This window comes from Podarcis pityusensis (genome assembly GCF_964106645.2).
Source record: "Podarcis pityusensis genome assembly, chromosome: 14".
Taxonomy (NCBI): Eukaryota; Metazoa; Chordata; class Lepidosauria; order Squamata; family Lacertidae; genus Podarcis; species Podarcis pityusensis.
The window spans coordinates 47,067,430-47,085,774 of record NC_138039.1 but is presented as its reverse complement, the minus strand read 5'-3'; the positions used below and the strand labels follow the sequence as shown (position 1 = coordinate 47,085,774).

General features: G+C 45.1%; 1 protein-coding gene across 1 annotated transcript in view; it reads left to right on the top strand.

The window, feature by feature from the left end:
- The window catches only part of WDR72 (WD repeat domain 72), a gene marked incomplete at its 5' end in the record, with an annotated part of 75,472 nt that overhangs the window by 48,022 nt on the left and 9,105 nt on the right, over positions 1-18,345 (top strand). The window contains 2 exons of the mRNA XM_080980330.1: positions 534-690; positions 17,895-17,990. Coding sequence (XP_080836456.1) covers positions 534-690; positions 17,895-17,990 — 253 coding nt within the window. The remainder of the gene's footprint in view (positions 1-533; positions 691-17,894; positions 17,991-18,345) is intronic.

Here is an 18,345-nt window from a genome sequence, read left to right as displayed (position 1 = left end):
AATTATCTGATATGGACGATCATGCAAACATCTGAAATAGCGCTTTGCATATAAAAAGGTGATGCATCTAGGGGAAAGTTTTGGCCTAGCCACCCGTCTGATGTGTCAGTGTGTGGAGAGGTCTTTTTTTCTTTTCTTTTTGACTGTTCAAAGTCAAAGAATATCAGGAACTGGCTGCTGTGTATGTGACAAGTGGTTGAAAAGTTCTCAGCCTCTCCAGTCTGATGGGCAGGAGAGGTTCTGGTCACCTCCTCAACCCCACCTAGCTGTAGCACCCCCAGGCCCCTCTTCTTCACCCCCTCCTATCATGAAGCCAGTTGCCACTGATAGAGCAATGCAGCAGGGCAAAGGGTCAGCCTAGCTTTGCCTTTCCTCTGCACTGAGCATCCTTGCATAGGTGCTCAGAAGCAGAGGTAAGTAAGTAGGCCTTCCCTGAAGCAGTGTTTGGGAGAAGAGGGGCGGGGGGAAGGAGGCCTGGGCTTGGGGCAGGACAGCCTAACATCCTCCTCACTGACAGCCTGCATCTCTGACAGATGACTGAAGCCATTCAGGCTGCTCTGCTGGCTGAAGTTCGGCAGGGCCTGAGAAACCGTCGGAAGACCTTGGCCAACGGTCATGGGCAAGCAAGTGCCAAAGTGGAGGAGCAAAGGACTGAGGAACCAGAGATAATAAAGAGCCACCCCTTGCTGGGTAAGTGTCTCATCTGTTGGTGTGAGGGCAGGTTAAGGTGGATGGAGAAGCATTTCATTTCTGAGATAAGACCAGGGTTCTCCATCCCAGAGTTCCTGCAACTGCAGATCTCCCTCAGGTAGTTGCTGCTACTATTCCTGTTCATCATCTCCATATTTAAGGCGTGGAGGGGAAAGGGTGTTGCTTTGTGTAAATGTTCAAAATGCTTCTAGTATTTCATTCTTGTGTATATTGGAAATACGATTGCAAACAATTGATGCATGCCATTTTATAGATAACATTAGTGAACAACAAATTATATGGAAATGAGCAGATGTTTTCAGATTTATTTTTTATCAATGAGATCAGACTTATACTAAAAATGTTGCTGCTCCAATTTTATAACTTCATACTATGAAATGTGGAGTTTTTATGCTTTGGTGGTAGAATAATCCACATTGTGGAAATTAGTTTTACAGCTGCATCATTTCATTTTACAGTGGGCTTAGTTGCTGTTACTTTTAATGGTGTTCCTGTTGATGGGCAGGAAAGTCTGATTCAGAATTTATGTTATGAGATGATATCCAATTTTCTTTAGGCCATTAGCTGAGCCTTAAAATTAAGTGACCTGAAGTTTACATCCAATCCTATTAGTGAGTCTTCTCTGTCATAGAGAATTCATAATCTCGTGGTGTGCATGTGTCTGTCATGAAGATTTGTGGCTAGCACGTTTGTTCCAGGAATCTAAGAAAAGTTAAAAATTTTCAGCCATAAAGAACACGCTTGATAGTTTCAGTTGTGCTAATATGGACATGCATGTGGGATTATCTTTTGTTTTACAATGGATTCCCCTCTCCTGTCCCCATTCTACACCAATATTTTGGTATTAAGATTTTTATTAAAGTCATAATACCGCAAGATATAGAAAACTAATGTACATTTTAAAAGAGACAAAAACAGCTACCAAAGAGAAAAGAAAAAGAAAATAATATTTGTCATGTCAGGTTCCCCCAGGTGCAGGTTACATCAGTGTGGGACCCCTGAGCATTCATGGAGTCACAGTTCACCATGTGTAACCTGCGTATACTAGAAGGTTGTTTGGTTCGAATATTTAGGAAGTGGTTGTGCATTGTGAACTCTGGTAGGCACCATTCAGGAAGAGCGCCTTGTGTCAACCCACTTGGAAAGAAAGGTGTTGACAGCTGAATCTCAGCAAGAAATGGGCAGTTTGTTGTTCACAAAGACAGATATATGCTAATACATTAGAAAAAAATTGTTGAAATATATAAGCAATTTCCTTCTTTCCTGGAATCTCTTCCTTTCCCATCCTTAGCTATTTTTGTACCAAGGCTGGAGAGGGATCCATGTTGTATGTTTTCAGTCATAAGGTGTCCTGCTTGAGGATGAGGATGGTTGGGCTTGGTGATCCTTTCATCTGCCGTTTGGTCTTTGCACAAAACCCAACTGGGCCAATTGGCATGGCTCTGTCTTCAGTTATCAAGTCAACACTGGTATGTTAAAAGAACCCTGTCTAGGTGCTGTAAGTTCTCATTAGCCAAGCTGATTCAAGCCAGAGCTCAAGGGGACCTTAATGAAATCCACAAGCCTCACCCATAAGTACCCTCCCATTTTAGGCAAAGGGTGCCCCCTCCCCCTGTGGCTAATGTCCTAACAGAAAAGGTGACTAGGAGGGACCTGGGCCACTGTCATTCCTGGACTGAGCCACGGCCTTCCAATCTTCTTCTTCTGCTGAGGTGAATATCTGTGTTCACTCTCAGGCTCTTCCTTGGCTACAGAAAGGGGATGTGGCAGAATAGAGGCAGAGTATTCTGAGCTGCTGAGGTGTGGGAGTTCTCCTGCCACCAGAAGTGGTGAAAGCCACTTTACTTCAGTGGCTCTAAAGATGGGATTTGACAAATTCAGAGAAGGAAACAGTTTGACAACGGTCCTTAGCCATGATTGTTCCATGGAAGTACTGTGCTCTTGAACTACCTCGGTAGAGGTCCCTGCCAGCACATTTCTCCTTCTCCTCCTTCTCCTCCTCCTCCTCTTGTGGAATATGCATCACTGAAAGACATTACACCCTTGTTTCATATTACAGCCCTTTCCTGTAAAGGAACACAACTCAATTTTGTATTTTATCATCCAACCTGTGGTTTAACTTGGCTACTGTATCATCTCATAGACATTCACTTAAAACTGTACCTTGATCCAATATTCTCTAATATTAGTGGTCAAGTATTGAAGGAAGCAAAATGGAAGACTCTGTAGAACTGCAGCTTATTTCATTCTTTGCTTCATATATTTTACCAGACATAACTCCTTAATGCAACAGAAATCAGATTTGTTGTGTATTTTTACACAAAATCCAATTGTGCAGGCGCCATACCAGGCTCATCCAAAACATTAGAAAGGATACGGTTCTGCTAGGATATTGTTGAAACTCCACACGGAAGCAGCAACACTTTGGATGCCAAGGCACAGGAAGTGCCACTGTAAAAGGTGGTGTTGACTGCTCTCCATCTCTGGTGGGTGGTTTTGGGGAAAGATGAATGATCCCGATCGCTATTATTTATTTATTAAAATTATCCCACCTGATGTAGCAAAACAATAAACACACAACATTCAATGAAACTTGGTAAAAACAAAACACAACTCTCTCATACAAATAACACTGTTATTGTTGTTGTTTAATCGTTTAGTCGTGTCCGACTCTTCATGACCCCATGGACCAGAGCATGCCAGGCACTCCTGTCTTCCACTGCCTCCCGCAGTTTGGTCAGACTCATGTTTGTGGCTTCGAGAACACCATCCAACCATCTTGTCCTCTGTCGTCCCCTTCTCCTTGTGCCCTCCATCTTTCCCATCATTAGGGTCTTTTCCAGGGAGTCTTCTCTTCTCATGAGGTGGCCAAAGTATTGGAGCCTCAGCTTCAGGATCTGTCCTTCCAGTGAACACTCAGGGCTGATTTCCTTCAGAATGGATAGGTTTGATCTTCTTGCAGTCCATGGGACTCTCAAGAGTCTCCTCCAGCACCATAATTCAAAAGCATCAATTCTTTGGAGATCCCAACCACCCTTATTTTTATGCAATGCCTCCCCAATTGCACCCAAGGCTACTACCGCCCCCCTGGATCGTTCCAGTGCCCCCCAGGGGACAGTATCACCCACTTTGGGAAACATGGACCTAGATAAACCTAAGTTTTTAAGAGGCATTGAAAGGTTGTTACTGTGACTGTCTCACAAACTACCCGATGGAGGGCATTCCAAAGGCTCACTTACACATCGTCAGCAAGTGGCAGTCCACCAAGGACTATCCTCTTGGGAAGATCTTAGAGACTGGCTTGGTCTGTACTAAGTATCCTGGTCCCAAATGGGGCTTTAAATGTTGAGAACTAAACCTTGAACTTGGCTCAGTAGCTAATAGAACTTTCAACGCTGATGGGTAAAGCTGGGTGCCCCACTCCCAGAAGCTGCTGCAATTTGCACTGGTTGTGCTTTCTGAATCAAGCACAAGGGTAGAGAAGAAATAACTAAAAGACGGAGCTGAGGTCTTATGGGGGTATTTGGGGCCTTCCTGCTTTCCTACACTTATCTTACTATCTTCTCCCAATGGGGGCTGGGCAAGAGAAGAAGAAGCCAAGTTGCCCTGAACTTTTTATGCTTAGATTTGCTGCAGAACTTGCTGCTTCTAGTTCCTTCATCTAGCGAACATGACTGGACCTGGTGTTGCGTTGTGGCATCTGAAAGCATCGCACAGATTTTAGCCCACCTGACATTTGGTGGGGTCATCAAGATCTGTGCTTCGTGCACTCCATGCATTTTTGAAAACCTCAACTAAGCATCTGCCCACGTGGGCCTGATATCTGCTGCACATAATGCACCCATCAATCCATTCCGCTAGAAACTCTAAAAATAAATTACAAACAAGCAAACAGAAACTGGAGATGGGAAGCTGCCTCTGCAGTACCTCAGCTCTGCTGCTCTCCTTCCACAGCTAACCTCTGTTGTCTCCACTGCTGAGCCTCATCCATTTCTCTCTCCCCCCTGACATTTTGCCTTTGCTAGATCACAAACTGCCTTTTTAGAATCCACCTGGAAAGGGAATGCCTTTCCTCTGTGCCACAACCAGCATGAGCTGAGCTGACGGTTTAGGATTGCCAGCTTCAGGTCCTACCTGGGGAAGCCCACTTGCCTCTCAGCCATTACTGCAAGGATGAGTCATTTGCAGGAGCATAACAGCAGCAGTTTATGGCGCCATTTCTCTTAGAAGCTCCCAGTCGTCCTCTCCTTCCCAGGTCAAACTGGGGGTCTTCTTCCTTGGGCCTGATCCAAATGGCTGTGCTCTCCAGCATATGGGTTTTAAGAACGGTTGTGTGCCAGAGGAGCTGAAGCTAGGAACAGAGCTTGAAGCAGGTGACAGCTCGGCTGCTTGGAAGGTGATTTGATGTGACCCTCGTCCACTGCACCAAGGAATGAGAAAAGGCACCAAGAGACTCACCCACGCGCTGATGCACACAGTTAACTTTACCAACAACCCACTGGAGCAGCAAGCCAGCCAGCCAGCTAAGGTGCCTTCTCTGCTGTGTCCACCTGTGTTTCCCAAAATCAAGCTGGTAGAGCCCATTAAAATTCTTGTTTGTTGAATTCTCTTAGCTAAAATTGCCAGTCATAAATTGTGGCAGTCACCAGAAAGTATCGTTTCTGATCCTTTCACTTAAACATCAACTTGGCTGTGTTAGGAACCCAACCATAAAACTGTAATTCAGTGGCTAATATTTTTAAAATCTGTGTAGAGTGGCTGCTCCCGTCATTTGAGCTGGACTGAGATGGCTCAGGTGCCAGAATGTTCAGTCTTCTCTTGCATCCATCCCTAAGTGGCTGGAGAGGCTGCTTGCTTAAGTTTGCTCTCTCGATATATAACGAACTGAAAAAGGTATTTAAATATACCTTTCTGAAGAAACCAGAGGCCTTTCTTCTGGGCATGGTCGGTCAATTGGTGCGAAGGGAGGACAGAACTTTCTTTATGTATGCTACAACAGCAGCAAGAATACTCATCGGGAAGTACTGGAAGACACAAGAATTGCCCACCCGAGAAGAATGGCAGATGAAAGTGATGGACTACATGGAATTGGCTGAGATGACCGGCAGAATTCGAGACCAGGGAGAAGGGTCGATGGAAGAAGACTGGAAAAAATTCAAAATATATCTTCAAAAGTACTGTAATATAAAAGAATGTTAGAAAGAGGTTGGAAAAAGAATATTAGGTCGTTCTGGTAGATATGATATAATGGACTAAGCAAAAATGAGTTGATGAAATTGATGAATTAGAGGAGGTTTAATCCCATTATTTTAATTTTAAAATACGTAAATGAAAATAAGGCTAAAGGATTTGCTGGAAACACGATCTGAACTAGAATACAAAACTGGGAGGTGAGAGGAGGTCATGGAAATAAGTAAAGGGAAAAGGCTATGTAAAGGTTTAATCTGTTTTTGTTTTATTTTAACTCAATGTATTTTTATTTTTTTTGTTAAGTCTTCTTTTTTATTCTATCTTATTGTTCTTTTTTACTTGTTTGTTTCTTGCTTTGTTATGGCTAAAGTTTTTTTTGTATTTTGTATGGTTTCTCTTTTTCTTTTTTGTAACTTTAAATCGGGAATAAATATCATTAAAAAAAAAAAAAGTTTGCTCTCTCATACACCAGACAGTCAGTGCAAAAGGGACAACAGTGTGTGCTAAGAGATACGCCAGTCAAGGACTTGACTTGCTCACAGAGCCATTACTCTAAAATAGGGGTCTAGTCTGGAGGCCTGATGCAGCCCCCCTGACCCCCACCAAGTGGAGTGGAGTTAGCAAAAAGAGCCCCCCCCCCCCCAAGAAGACATGCCCCACAACATCCAAAGTGACTTGGGAGGAGTTCCTGAAATCAATGCCACTGGAGCTGCAGCACAGAAACTTGAGATTCACCTCTGCCTTGGAAGATCCCTTTATGGTGTCCCTTAGGTATCACTCTCTACAGTGGTACCTCGGGTTACATACGCTTCATGTTACATACGCTTCAGGTTACAGACTCCGCTAACCCATAAATTGTGCTTCAGGTTAAGAACTTTGCTTCAGGATGAGAACAGAAATCGTGCACCGGCGGTGCGGCAGCAGCAGGAGGCCCCATTAGCTAAAGTGGTGCTTCAGGTTAAGTACAGTTTCAGGTTAAGTACAGACCTCCGGAACGAATTAAGTACTTAACCTGAGGTACCACTGTATTGTAAAATGGCTTAAAGACAAATAAAAACCCTGCATTTCATAGAGGCTGACAATGTCAAGGTTTCAGAAGGTGTAAGCACAGCTCCCCGATATTCTTGCCTGGTCCCAGAACAGCATAGTACGGATTGATTATATTATTTCCAGTTACTGGTACTTTCGTTGCATGGGGGGTGGGGGAAGAATCCCACCTTTGAACTAACGCAATCTGCTGTCCCTTTAAATCCTACGAAGTCTGCAGACCCCTTAAACGCACAGGGGGTTGTTGGTGAAGTTAACTGTGTGCATCGGCGGGTGGGTGAGTCTGGAGCAAGGTGCAACCTTTCCCTGCGCTGTAATAAAGTAGCTGTTCATCTGTGGTCAGGGATTGTCAAGAAAGACCTTGAGTTCCTCTGCGTTATTTCACAGAGAGGCCATCAGACAGCTTTGCATCATCTCACTCTATCAATCAAGGGCCTCAGCCACTGCCTTCTGCGAGAACTCTTCCTGTTTTTCACAGACAGCTCAATAACTTGTCTAGGGGTTGTGATAAATGCCCTCCATGCCTCACAAGCTGTCTCCTCCATCGCCACCTGCAGCTCGGCTTTGCAGAAGTGGTGCTTCCATTCCCCCCATCCAGTCCATTTCATTTCTTTGCACTTTTGAATGAAAGAGCCACCGCATTTATATATCTGGCCCAGCGGAAAAGCTGCACTGCAGATTCCCCATTTGTCCCCAACAGAGAAGATTAGATTTCCGCTTAGGAACAGTAAGTGGAGAATAGACGCAGGCAAAATGATAGGAACTGTTGTTTTTAATCCCTCCTCCCACCCTGCTTGCACTGAAACACACACTCTTTTCCTTTAATTTCACACACCAGTCATATTTTTAAAGATCAACTTTTGCAGCCCCAGCTGATCCAACTGCAGCCTCCTGCTGGTTCTGGAGCTGGAAGCCCCACAGAATCCCATCTGGGCACAATTGCCAGCCGTTGCTCAGGAGGCTATTACAGTAAATGAATAACTTCTCTCTCAGAAAGAAGGTGGCTCTTTCAGATCAGGTTGAAGGTCAATGGCAGGGGAGGACGAGGAGGCTCTCGTGTTGCAGCTGTCTGCAAATGCGCTTGGCTTCAGATTCAAGAAGGTCAGAAATCTGGAAAAGAACCAGAACTCTTGCGGGGTGGGGGCACGCACAAATGACCTAAACCACAAGGGGAAAACAAACTGCTACAAATCGCTTTAATGAGGCTTAGGGGTTCCATAGTAAGGAGACAGGGAACTTTTAAAATATAGTGGTTGTTCTAATTTGAAAATCTGCATTTAGAAAATCCTCTCCTCTATGGGAAGCTGGAGCATCTGCTGCAGCAGGGAAGGCCAAAGTGTTTAGGGATTTTTGGGTTTAGAAAACAGAGCAACTGAGAGAGAACATGGTAGAAGGCTGTAAAATCAGGCATGGTGCATAAACAGTGGGCAGAGAGGAGTGTCACTTTTGTCAATCTTCACACTCATTCATGCACTGCCACATGGTGCGTCTACGGCCACAAGGTCAGGTGGCTTTGAAAAGGGAATTAGACAAGTTCATGCAAGAGGCCCGTTATGACCACATGGATGGGACCTCCTGGTTCATGAGATGTGTGTGCCACTGAATGGCATTTTCTGAAGGGGAAACAACAGGAGGGGGCCTGTTGCCCTCATATCCATTTGGGCCTGTGGCTGGCTGCTGTAGAAAGAAGCAGGATGCTGAACTAGATGGACAACTTTGGGCTATTAATCACAGTGATTATACAGATAGAAATTACAGGAGCTGAGACCATTTGATGTTTAATGTTTGGCTGGAGACTAATATGGTATGTGTGGGTGTGGATGCAGCTATTTCCATTCTGCTGCAGTGCTGGGCTTCCCTGAGGTTTCTAGCTGATCCCCGGATCTGACCCAACTCAAGAAGATTACAAAGAGCCTGTCAGTCTCTTCCTGACACATGTGGGATGAAGAGGCTGAGCATCAAGGAGCTAACCAGCAAAAAATCACACTGAGTAAGTGAACTCAACTCTATTAGAAGAAACAAGACTTGCTCATGAGTGCCAGGCCTAATGAGCTCGGCAACTCTTCTTGGTAGGTCTTGCACCTACAAGGCAATTGTGGAGACTGAAGTTCCTCATATTCCCACACCTGACTAAATCTCCTCCTCACCAGGGTGCTTCCCAAGCAATCTGAGACTACACAGGCCCCTGTCTTTTCTCTTTCCACTTGATACCTCTCCTGGTCCTGGGATACTGGGGGAAGGGGAGCTTGTTGTAGCAGGAGAGGGAGACACCCTGGCATCTTCACCAGCCTGACTCATCTCTGCCTCTTGGCCTCTCTCCTCTTCTGCTTCCACTTCTGCTTCTGCACTTCTTTCTGCCACAGCCTCTCCCTGCTCACTAAACCCTGTTACCTCTTCCAACACCAACACCTCCCAGTCTTCTTCCTCTGACCACTAATCATCATCCACTTACTAGTCCACAGGCTCTGAGCCTTCTTCTCTCGGGGTTCCCCCACTGGTGCCTTCCACCATTCCTCTGCATCTAGGCAGTTCATGACACTGAGTGGGAGCTAAGGCAGCATTGCAGATTTGTGCTAGTGATCTTTCTCCAGTGGACCTGGTGACGTGCTACCTCCTCATGAAATCATGCCCACACTGGGATTGGCCTTAGGAGGAACAACAACATTCCGGATTTCCTTGACCCCCTTGGCTTCCACTTTCAGCCAAATAGAGCATCACTTTCCTCTTCCTGTGAAGCAGCAGGCCAGTGACCTCCAGATTGGCAATTGCTCTATCCAGGAGCTCATTAGTGGAGCTGTCTGTGTCTCTGCCATCAGCATTTGGTGAAAAGGGCTGCCACTGACCCTGCCAGACTTGGGTCAGGAGGTCAGGAGGTCTCGTTTATTATTCAAAATTGCTTTCTGACCTTTTCTCCACTAGGCCAAATGAGGTGGGGTGTCTTCTGGTTGGTTGGAGGAACTGTAACCAAATGCTGGTTTCTTGTGTGATTGATCATTTTATCACTGCTCTAAATTTGTGTTTACTTGTATATACCTACTCATAGGCAAAGTAACCTGAAGATTCTTGCACAACGATTTATACATCTTGCCAAATATGTATTTTGAAAATAATTGCAGCGCCATGGAGTCTGTGTATTGCTTCACCTGCAAATCTACTGAGTGATTCAGTAGATTGATAGATATGATAGATAGTTTGTAGTTATAGATCAAGTCCAGGTCTTTGCAGATCTCCATGGTCTGAAGTTTTACTGTTTGACACTGACGGTTGTGGCAGTTGACCACCACAGTGTCCCTATGGTGATGCACTATGATGACATTTTGCAGATGACAGCTGCTTAAGCCTCCTCTGGCTTTTGATAAAACTCAAAGAGAGCTCTCAGTTTGAATCAGATGGAAGTCTCGTGCTCATTGCTCTGATCCTCAATGGAGATCCCTGCTCTGTCTGCTTGTAAGGCTAATCTTATTGCATACAGCTCGTAAGTCTGATGAACAACCAAGAGTCTTGTGGCACCTTAAAGACTAACACATTGATTGTGGTGTAAGCATTTTGGACTACAGCTCGCTTCATGAGATATGTACGTTTGCATGTTTATAAGGCTCTGCTTATGAACCACTTGCAGTTTGAACAGAGACAGCTGTACTATTAGGCAGAATAAGGTGACTGCCTCAGGCAGCTGATTTGGCATATTATGAAAAGACAGCAAATTATTGATTATTCCGTTTATTATTGTAATTTTATTGTCAGGGAGAAAGAGAGGAGCCTGTTGGGTTTTCTGCATCAGGTTCCAAAATAAGTTGAGTCATGTTCAGCATATTCATCTTGACTTGAGGTGGAGGCCCCATTTGCTAGAGGAAGCAAAATGTCTTGGGCTGACCTCAAGTTTGACATTAATTTAAAGGCTGTGTTGGGGCACCTGTTGTTGGACTATACCTCCCATCCTTCTCCTTGACCATGGCCCTTGCTGACTGCTGGGGGTGATGGAGGTCCAACATCTAGAAGACCACAAGCTCCCCACTCTAGTTTTTGGATCATGTGTCCCGTCCCCCATCTCCATAGGCCTTTCTTGGGTTCTGGCAATTACAATAAAATCAATTCCTGATGTCACACCCTGCTGTCTCGTGCTGATTTGGGAGAGATCGCTGTCTGGTCTCAACACATCTGCCTCCTCACCAGAATTAACAGGAGGCTAGTTGTCAAGTCAGCTGCATTAACAGCCAAATGAATTGGATCAAATCCCTTTGCAACACAGTAGATGAATGGAGACAAAATCAGGGCATTTGGGAGCAGCTTAAGCTGTCCAAGCTGGGGGCGGGGGCAATGATCTTCCTCTATAAGGCAGTCTCGCAAGTGCTCTCTTTCTCTCTCCCTCCTTCCCTCCTTCCACCTCCATCCCAGCTCTCTGTGGTTCAGTTCCTCATCAGTCCTGGAGAACACTGGTCCTGGCCTGCCTCCCTGGGTCCTTGTGAGGGTAAACAATAGCTAAATGGGTTTGCCCTGAAACTGGTGTCAAAAGTCAGAGAGGAATCAAATGATTTTGAGACACTTAAAATAAACATGGTTTAACAGAAAGTGGAGACAGTGGATGTTATCATGGACTGAATATCTTAAATATTTTGTTCTTTTTTTTAAGGTAACTGGCAGATGGGAAAAGTCCTTTTTATCTTTCTTTATTGTTTCTTTCCCTTTTCTCTTTTTCCTCTTCTTTTTTCCTCTCTCTCTTTCCTTTCTTCTTCCTGTTTCTTTTCTTTTCATTTCCTTTTATCTCTTCTTTCTTTCTTTCTTTCTTTCTTTCTTTCTTTCTTTCTTTCTTGTTGTCATCTCTCTTCTTTGTTTTCTTCTCTTTCTTCTTCGGCGTACTCTGTGCTCGTGGGGGTGGTAGATGGTTGGTGGAGGGGCCCTGGCTGGGAAGGTAGGGAAATGTTGGTCTCTGCTTCCAGCACATGGGCATGGCAGGGGGGTAGCTGCCCCACCTAAACCAAGTAAATAAATAAAATACTTAACTAACTGATGCGTCACAGATAACTCAGTTCTGCCTCCCCAAAACACATAAAGCCTGCCCCCCTAAAATAAATCATGGTTACTTCCAGCAGCAGCAGCTCCTGCTTGTGGAAACAGTATTGAAAGCTTTGTTTTGGGTGGGGAAAAAGGAAAGAAGTTTCCAGTCCTGTAATTCTGCTTCTTGTTGATGTCCTTTGAATACACCCCCAGGCTGTTTTGGTGTGTTTATATATATATTCCCTACCCCACCCTGTCAGCACAGATGACAGTAGAATTAAAGATCACATTGCCATTTAGGTCCCAGGCCACAGAGAGGTTAGGCTGGCCTCAACTAGAGCCAGGGCTTTTTCGGCTGTGGCTCCGATCTGGTGGAATGCTCTGTCACAAGAGACTAGGGCCCTGTGGGACTTGACATCTTTCTGCAGGGCCTGCAAGACAGAGCTGTTCCACCAGGCCTTTGGCCAGGGCACAGCCTGACTCCCTCCTTCGTCAATCTTAGCGGAGCTCTGGCCCAATGGTTGCCAGTGATTTGCTTTGAATTAATTTTATAATGAATGATTTTAGAGTGTTGTGTTGTGTTGTGTTGTGTTGTGTTGTGTTGTGTTGTGTTGTACTGTTTTATTGTTGTTAGCCACCCTGAGCCCGGCTTCGGCTGGGGAGGGCGGGATATAAATAAATTTTATTATTATTATTATTATTATTATTATTATTATTATTATTACAGAAAGTAGGGACTTCTTTTAAAAGAGCACTGAAACCAAATAAATATTCTATTCCCTAAATGCCACCAATTCATTATGAGACTTAGTATGTGAAATGAAAATGATTTTAGTCTGCAGTCAAGGGCTGTGCATAATGTAACACCCCTGCTGTTAAACAAGTCACTCCAGACCATTTAAATGCCTTGTTCATTTTGAGGCGTACCTGGCATTTGAAAGAGTCCCTCCTCCACAATGGGTTTCTCCAAAGCTGAAAGGAGGTTGGGTGAAAATTATTTAAAAAGGGTAAAGGGACCCCTGACCATTAGGTCCAGTCGCGGACGACTCTGGGGTTGCGGCACTCATCTCGCTTTATTGGCCAAGGGAGCCGGTGTACAGCTTCCGGGTCATGTGGCCAGCATGACTAAGCTGCTTCTGGCAAACCAGAGCAGTGCACGGAAACGCAGTTTACCTTCCTGCCGGAGTGGTACCTATTTATCTACTTGCACTTTGACGTGCTTTCGAACTGCTAGGTTGGCAGTTAAACCCAGTCATATTCTGACACACACATCCCTCCCAGACTCTGCCATGTCTTGTGGTGGTCAAATAGGATCTCATAAGGTGGAGCCCCTTAGCTGACAGGGCTGGCTGATCAAACTTTGCTCTGTGGCTCACTCAGAAGCTTCAGACTTGCCACAGAGGCCTGTTCAATCAGCCCGTCTTCTGAGAAGGGAAATCCCTGGATCTTTGCCAAAAATCTAGACCCAGTCACAGGCTTTTAGGATTACAAGTAACTTAATAAAGGATAATGACGACCCCCAAACTGAGCACACCAGTATCACAAGCCAGCTTAACCAAGTGCACTTATAAAGCAGGAGGTTGATATTAGGTTTTAAGTCAGATTAAGTTGTTGTATAACCTACAATTACATGGTTTTTCAGTCTTTAAAAAAATGGAGATGATTGGGCTCAATAGACCCTTCTGTATATTTAACTTCTGTTTAATTGGATTGGGAGCTGCTGAAACATCTTGGAGCTAGAGCCTCTAATCTGAGGAGATGATCCCAACAGTTTTGCAGAGCTTAGGGCAGCAGACAGATAACGTGACCATGCGAAGAAGGCTCACACCGAGGCCCCTTCATCATCCCAGTTTTTTAGCAGCTTGTGCTGCCACTGTTGTTGTTTTTAAAACTGCAAATGTATCTATTAATTGTGCTCCACTTTGCCCACATTTGCAGGCCAAAGAAGTGAGTTTGGCTTTAGTTGCTCTGTTTATTTATTTTCACACATGAATCACTTCCTGTAGAACACCTCAAAGTTACATATGCAGTAGGTAACATATATTTAAAACAAAACAATTCCAGTTTCAAATTCATTACAAAGCCTTAATTAGGAGAGTTGTTTCTTGCCCCCTTTGCATTTTGTGGCAGAGTCCAACTAACCACCCTTAATGAGAGGAGCAGGTGCTTCCTCTTAGGAGTACAATGGCTGTCAGAAAATCTGTACTTCCCTAATGAACAAGTCGTCTTCTCTTGAAATCTAGGGGGAAACTGCCACCCCATCCACAGTAGGGTCATCAGTTGCAACTGGATCAGCTGTGTGGTGTTGGGGCTGGAGGATCAGAATTGAACTGGGGAGAGCCGGTTTCAAATCCCCACTTGTGAAGCTCCCAGTGTGGTCTTGGGTTGGTTGGCCAGTCATCTTACCTTACCTGCAGGGTTGCTCTGGGAAGAGGGATCACTGGACGGTATGCCCTGAGCACGTTGGAGGGGTAAATATATAAGACCCCTCCTTAAGAATTGAATAAGACCTAAGAGGTCCCTCAGCCTCTCCCAATCAAATGGGCTCAAAATTTAACATGTTGCATAGATCTGGATTGTGCTTCAGGCATAATTGGCATGGATCTTCCTCCATTTTGCAGTAAAGTCTCCATTGCCCAGGCAATGCCATTGGCCTGGGATGATATGGTGCCAGCAAAGCATCAGCTGGAACTTCCTTTGCTTATTGCCTTCGGGATCCTGCGAGTCATTCCTTTAGCCATTTACTGCTATCATTTAAATTTCATTTACAGATTACACTTGCACTCCAGTGTCCTGTTTCAGGCAGAAGACCCTGCTAGAGGGGTTGTGGGGGGGGCACAGCTGGGCCCTGGTTCCAGAGAAGCCAATTCCATCCAGGGTCTAATGAGCAGAGCCAGAGTCAAAAGTCCAGAAAAGCAAGTCAGTGGACAGGTGTCTTGTACTCCAAAATGTGTAGTCAGATCATAGTGGAATGCCAGGTCTCAAACACACAGAGCAGAGAAGTAGTTATTAGCACCATGGAGAGCTCTAGCTAAACTGAGCCCAAAGGAGGGTTTTGGCTTCTGGCCCCAGTATGGTCTCTATTACCCTTAAAAGGGACCTGATTGCTTTAGGGCAGCGGTTCTCAACCTGTGGGTCCCCAGATGTTGTTGGACCATCCCTGAGCTCTGGCCTTGCTAGCTAGGGGTGATGGGAGTTGTAGTTCAACAATATCTGGGGACCCACAGGTTGAGAAAGGCTGCTTTGGGGGCTTTTGACTGCACCAATATGAGTGTGGATGTGGCATGATATGGCTTTGGAGCTTGTGCCCCTGGCATCTGCGGATGGCAGTGATGAAGGGCGGTTGGGGGTCTGGCTTCATGGAACTGCCTCCTGGTGACATGAGTTCTCAGGCGGTAGGGGTGCTAATGACTTTTTCACACTTGCTTTATATAGAACATACATGTGGTGTTTGGGTGTCAGATTAATCGCATGTTATAGACATAGGTAACCAAGGCTTGAATTCAGCCTTTTTGGAGCCATGTGTCACTTCCTAACTGCAGTGGGTGTCTAATAAGGGGTTAACATGCTCCCCTTCTATCTCTCTGACTTCATTCAGGCCATGTGCAGCTGTCAGATATGGTCTTTGTATCCATAAGGAGAAAGAAAGGTCATCTTGCTCTCTGGAAATTACACAGAGTGCCTACTGGTGTTTGCTGCTCTGCCCTTGCTAACTGTTGACACTAGTCTCCTGGCTGACCCCATCTATGTCGGTGTCTCTAAGAGATATTCCCCACTGCCATATGGTGCTCTACTCACTTCAGAGTCCTAATTTCAGGGCCTCTGGAATTAATTCTTTAATCTGCTCTCCAAAAATTGTAATGAAGACGCTGACATTTAATCAGTATAACAGCAAGAGCTTACTACACATCAGACCCCAACTCTACATTTCTGTAACCTCCCTACCTTTTAAAAACTACACCACCAGATTACCAAGTGCCCCAGTACCAGGATTGAGCCACTGACCAAAAGAGCCTTACAGGTCACTTCCAGCTGTGATTTCCCATCCCTTCTTTGAGCTGTGCCACTGCATGAGGCTTTCAGCATCTTTCAAATGACACAATGCAGCTATTGAGTTCCTCTGGAGATGTGAAGCAACCTTGAGCAGGTTTCACCTGGGAATATTTGCATTCTGCTCCCTCACAGAGAAGTCAAAATGAACACAATCACTCTAGACTTCATTAATGGTTTTCTTGCAAGCTTTGGTGGGAAAATGGTTTTGACGAATTAGATTTGAAGCTGCTCAGAAGTCTTGCTGAGCTTGTAACACAACTTAAATTAAGTTATAGCTACAAGTGATAAGCCGTGCTTGCTAATTTACAATTATATTTATTCACTTTGTTCCCAGAAGCTTCTGAATGCTTTCACTAGTCCAAGATAGATTTGCCTGTTTACCAAATGCTCCTGACTTTCAAAAGGTGTGCTTAGCTGTATTGCAGCCTGAACAGAATTATGATCTGCTAAGAGCAGCAAAACAATCAGATTTACCCTCCCCCTCCTCTCCTCCTTCTCCTGAGGTGACCCATTCAGGCTCTGAGGTGCATTCCTGGAAGGACAGTCTTCCGAACCTCAGCTTAGTCCATGTGCCTCTTGCTCCCCTTGGCAGCTCAGACTATTATCACAGTGTGACAACAGGCCAGCAAAAAGTTTATACAGTGGCACCTTGGTTCTCCAGGGACGCAGGTGGCACTGTGGGTTAAACCACAGAGCCTAGGACTTGTTGATCAGAAGATTGGCGGTTCGAATCCCCGCAACGGGGTGAGCTCCCATTGCTTGGTCCCTGCTCCTGCCAACCTAGCAGTTTGAAAGCACTTCAAAAGTGCAAGTAGATAAATAGGTACCGCTCCTGAGGGAAGGTAAACGGCATTTCCGTGCGCTGCTCTGGTTCGCCAGAAGCGACTTAGTCATGCTGGCCACATGACCCGGAAGCTGTACGCCGGCTCCCTTGGCCAATAAAGCAAGATGAGCGCCGCAACCCCAGAGTCAGCCACGACTGGACCTAATGGTCAGGGGTTCCTTTACCTTTTTTTACCTTGGTTATCAAACAACTTGGAACTCAAACACTGCAAACTCGGAAGTAAGTGTTCCAGTTTGCGAACTTTTTTCAGAAGTCAAGCATGCTCCGTTTCGAGTGTTACGCTGTGGTCTGTCTGTTTTTGCTATTTATTTTGCATTTTTGTGGCTCTGTGTGTGTGTGTGACTGTGTGGAACCCAGTTCACCTATTGATTGATTGTGTGACTGCAGTATGTTGTTTATTGCTTTCATTTTAGATCTTGTTAGATAGTCAAATTCATGTTAAATTGCTGTTTTGGGGTTGTTTTTAAAAGTCTGGAACAGATTAATCAATTTTGCATTACTTTCTATGGGAAAGCGTGCCTTGGTTTTGGAACGCTTTGGTTTTGGAACAGACTTCTGGAATGGATTAAGTCTGAGAACCAAAGTACCACTGTATAGAGAGGTAGATGTTAGGATTTCTTTCTCATCTTGTTTGTTTCCCGTACAGTATGTGTTGGTATATATGCACTAGAGGCTATGAATGTTGCGTTCTCCCAGGTTCCCCCATGAATTTTCCTGCAAATTGTTGGGCACCTCCTCCGCTGTGGTGCTTCTTTCTCCACTGCCACAGAAGTTCTTATTCCTAAAATCTGGCTCAGTTCTTAGAGCATATCAGTGACTGGGGAAAACAGTTGTGCTGGGTGCAGATACTAGGAAAGAGAAGGAAGATGAAGGGTTTCATACTTGTTTCATTCCTGGTTTGACATATATTCACATTTATTTCGTTAAATCTTAAGACATTTGGGATTGGGAGGGCTTAGTATCCAAACTAAGAAAATGTGACCTCGGCATAGAAAGAGCAGCTGAAAGAAAGATATTTGCTAGAGTGTTACTGTTCTTCTCTTTTTTCTTTTAGCTGCCACCAGTTGTGACAACTGCACAACACCTGCAGACCTCCAAGAAGGAAAAGACACAGCTGAGAGGCAGGTCTTGGAAGAGTCGGAAAATCCAGGTGAGAGAATCCCAGGTGCTTGCCTGGTGCAGCCGTGTGAGAAAGCAGGCAAGGCAGAGGGGTCAAGGCAATGTGCATTCCTTTGGGGCAGTGCCTGCATCTAGCCAATTGTCTCTGGGGAATTTGGAGCCCCTTTCATCCAGGTCCAGGCAGGGCAAAGCTGATATAAGAAGTTTGCCATAAGAATTTGTTGTTGTTTAGTCGTTTAGTCGTGTCCAACTCTTCGTGACCCCATGGACCAGAGCACGCCAGGCACTCCTGTCTTCCACTGCCTCCCGCAGTTTGGTCAGACTCATGTTTGTGGCTTCGAGAACACTATCCAACCGTCTCGTCCTCTGTCGTCCCCTTCTACTTG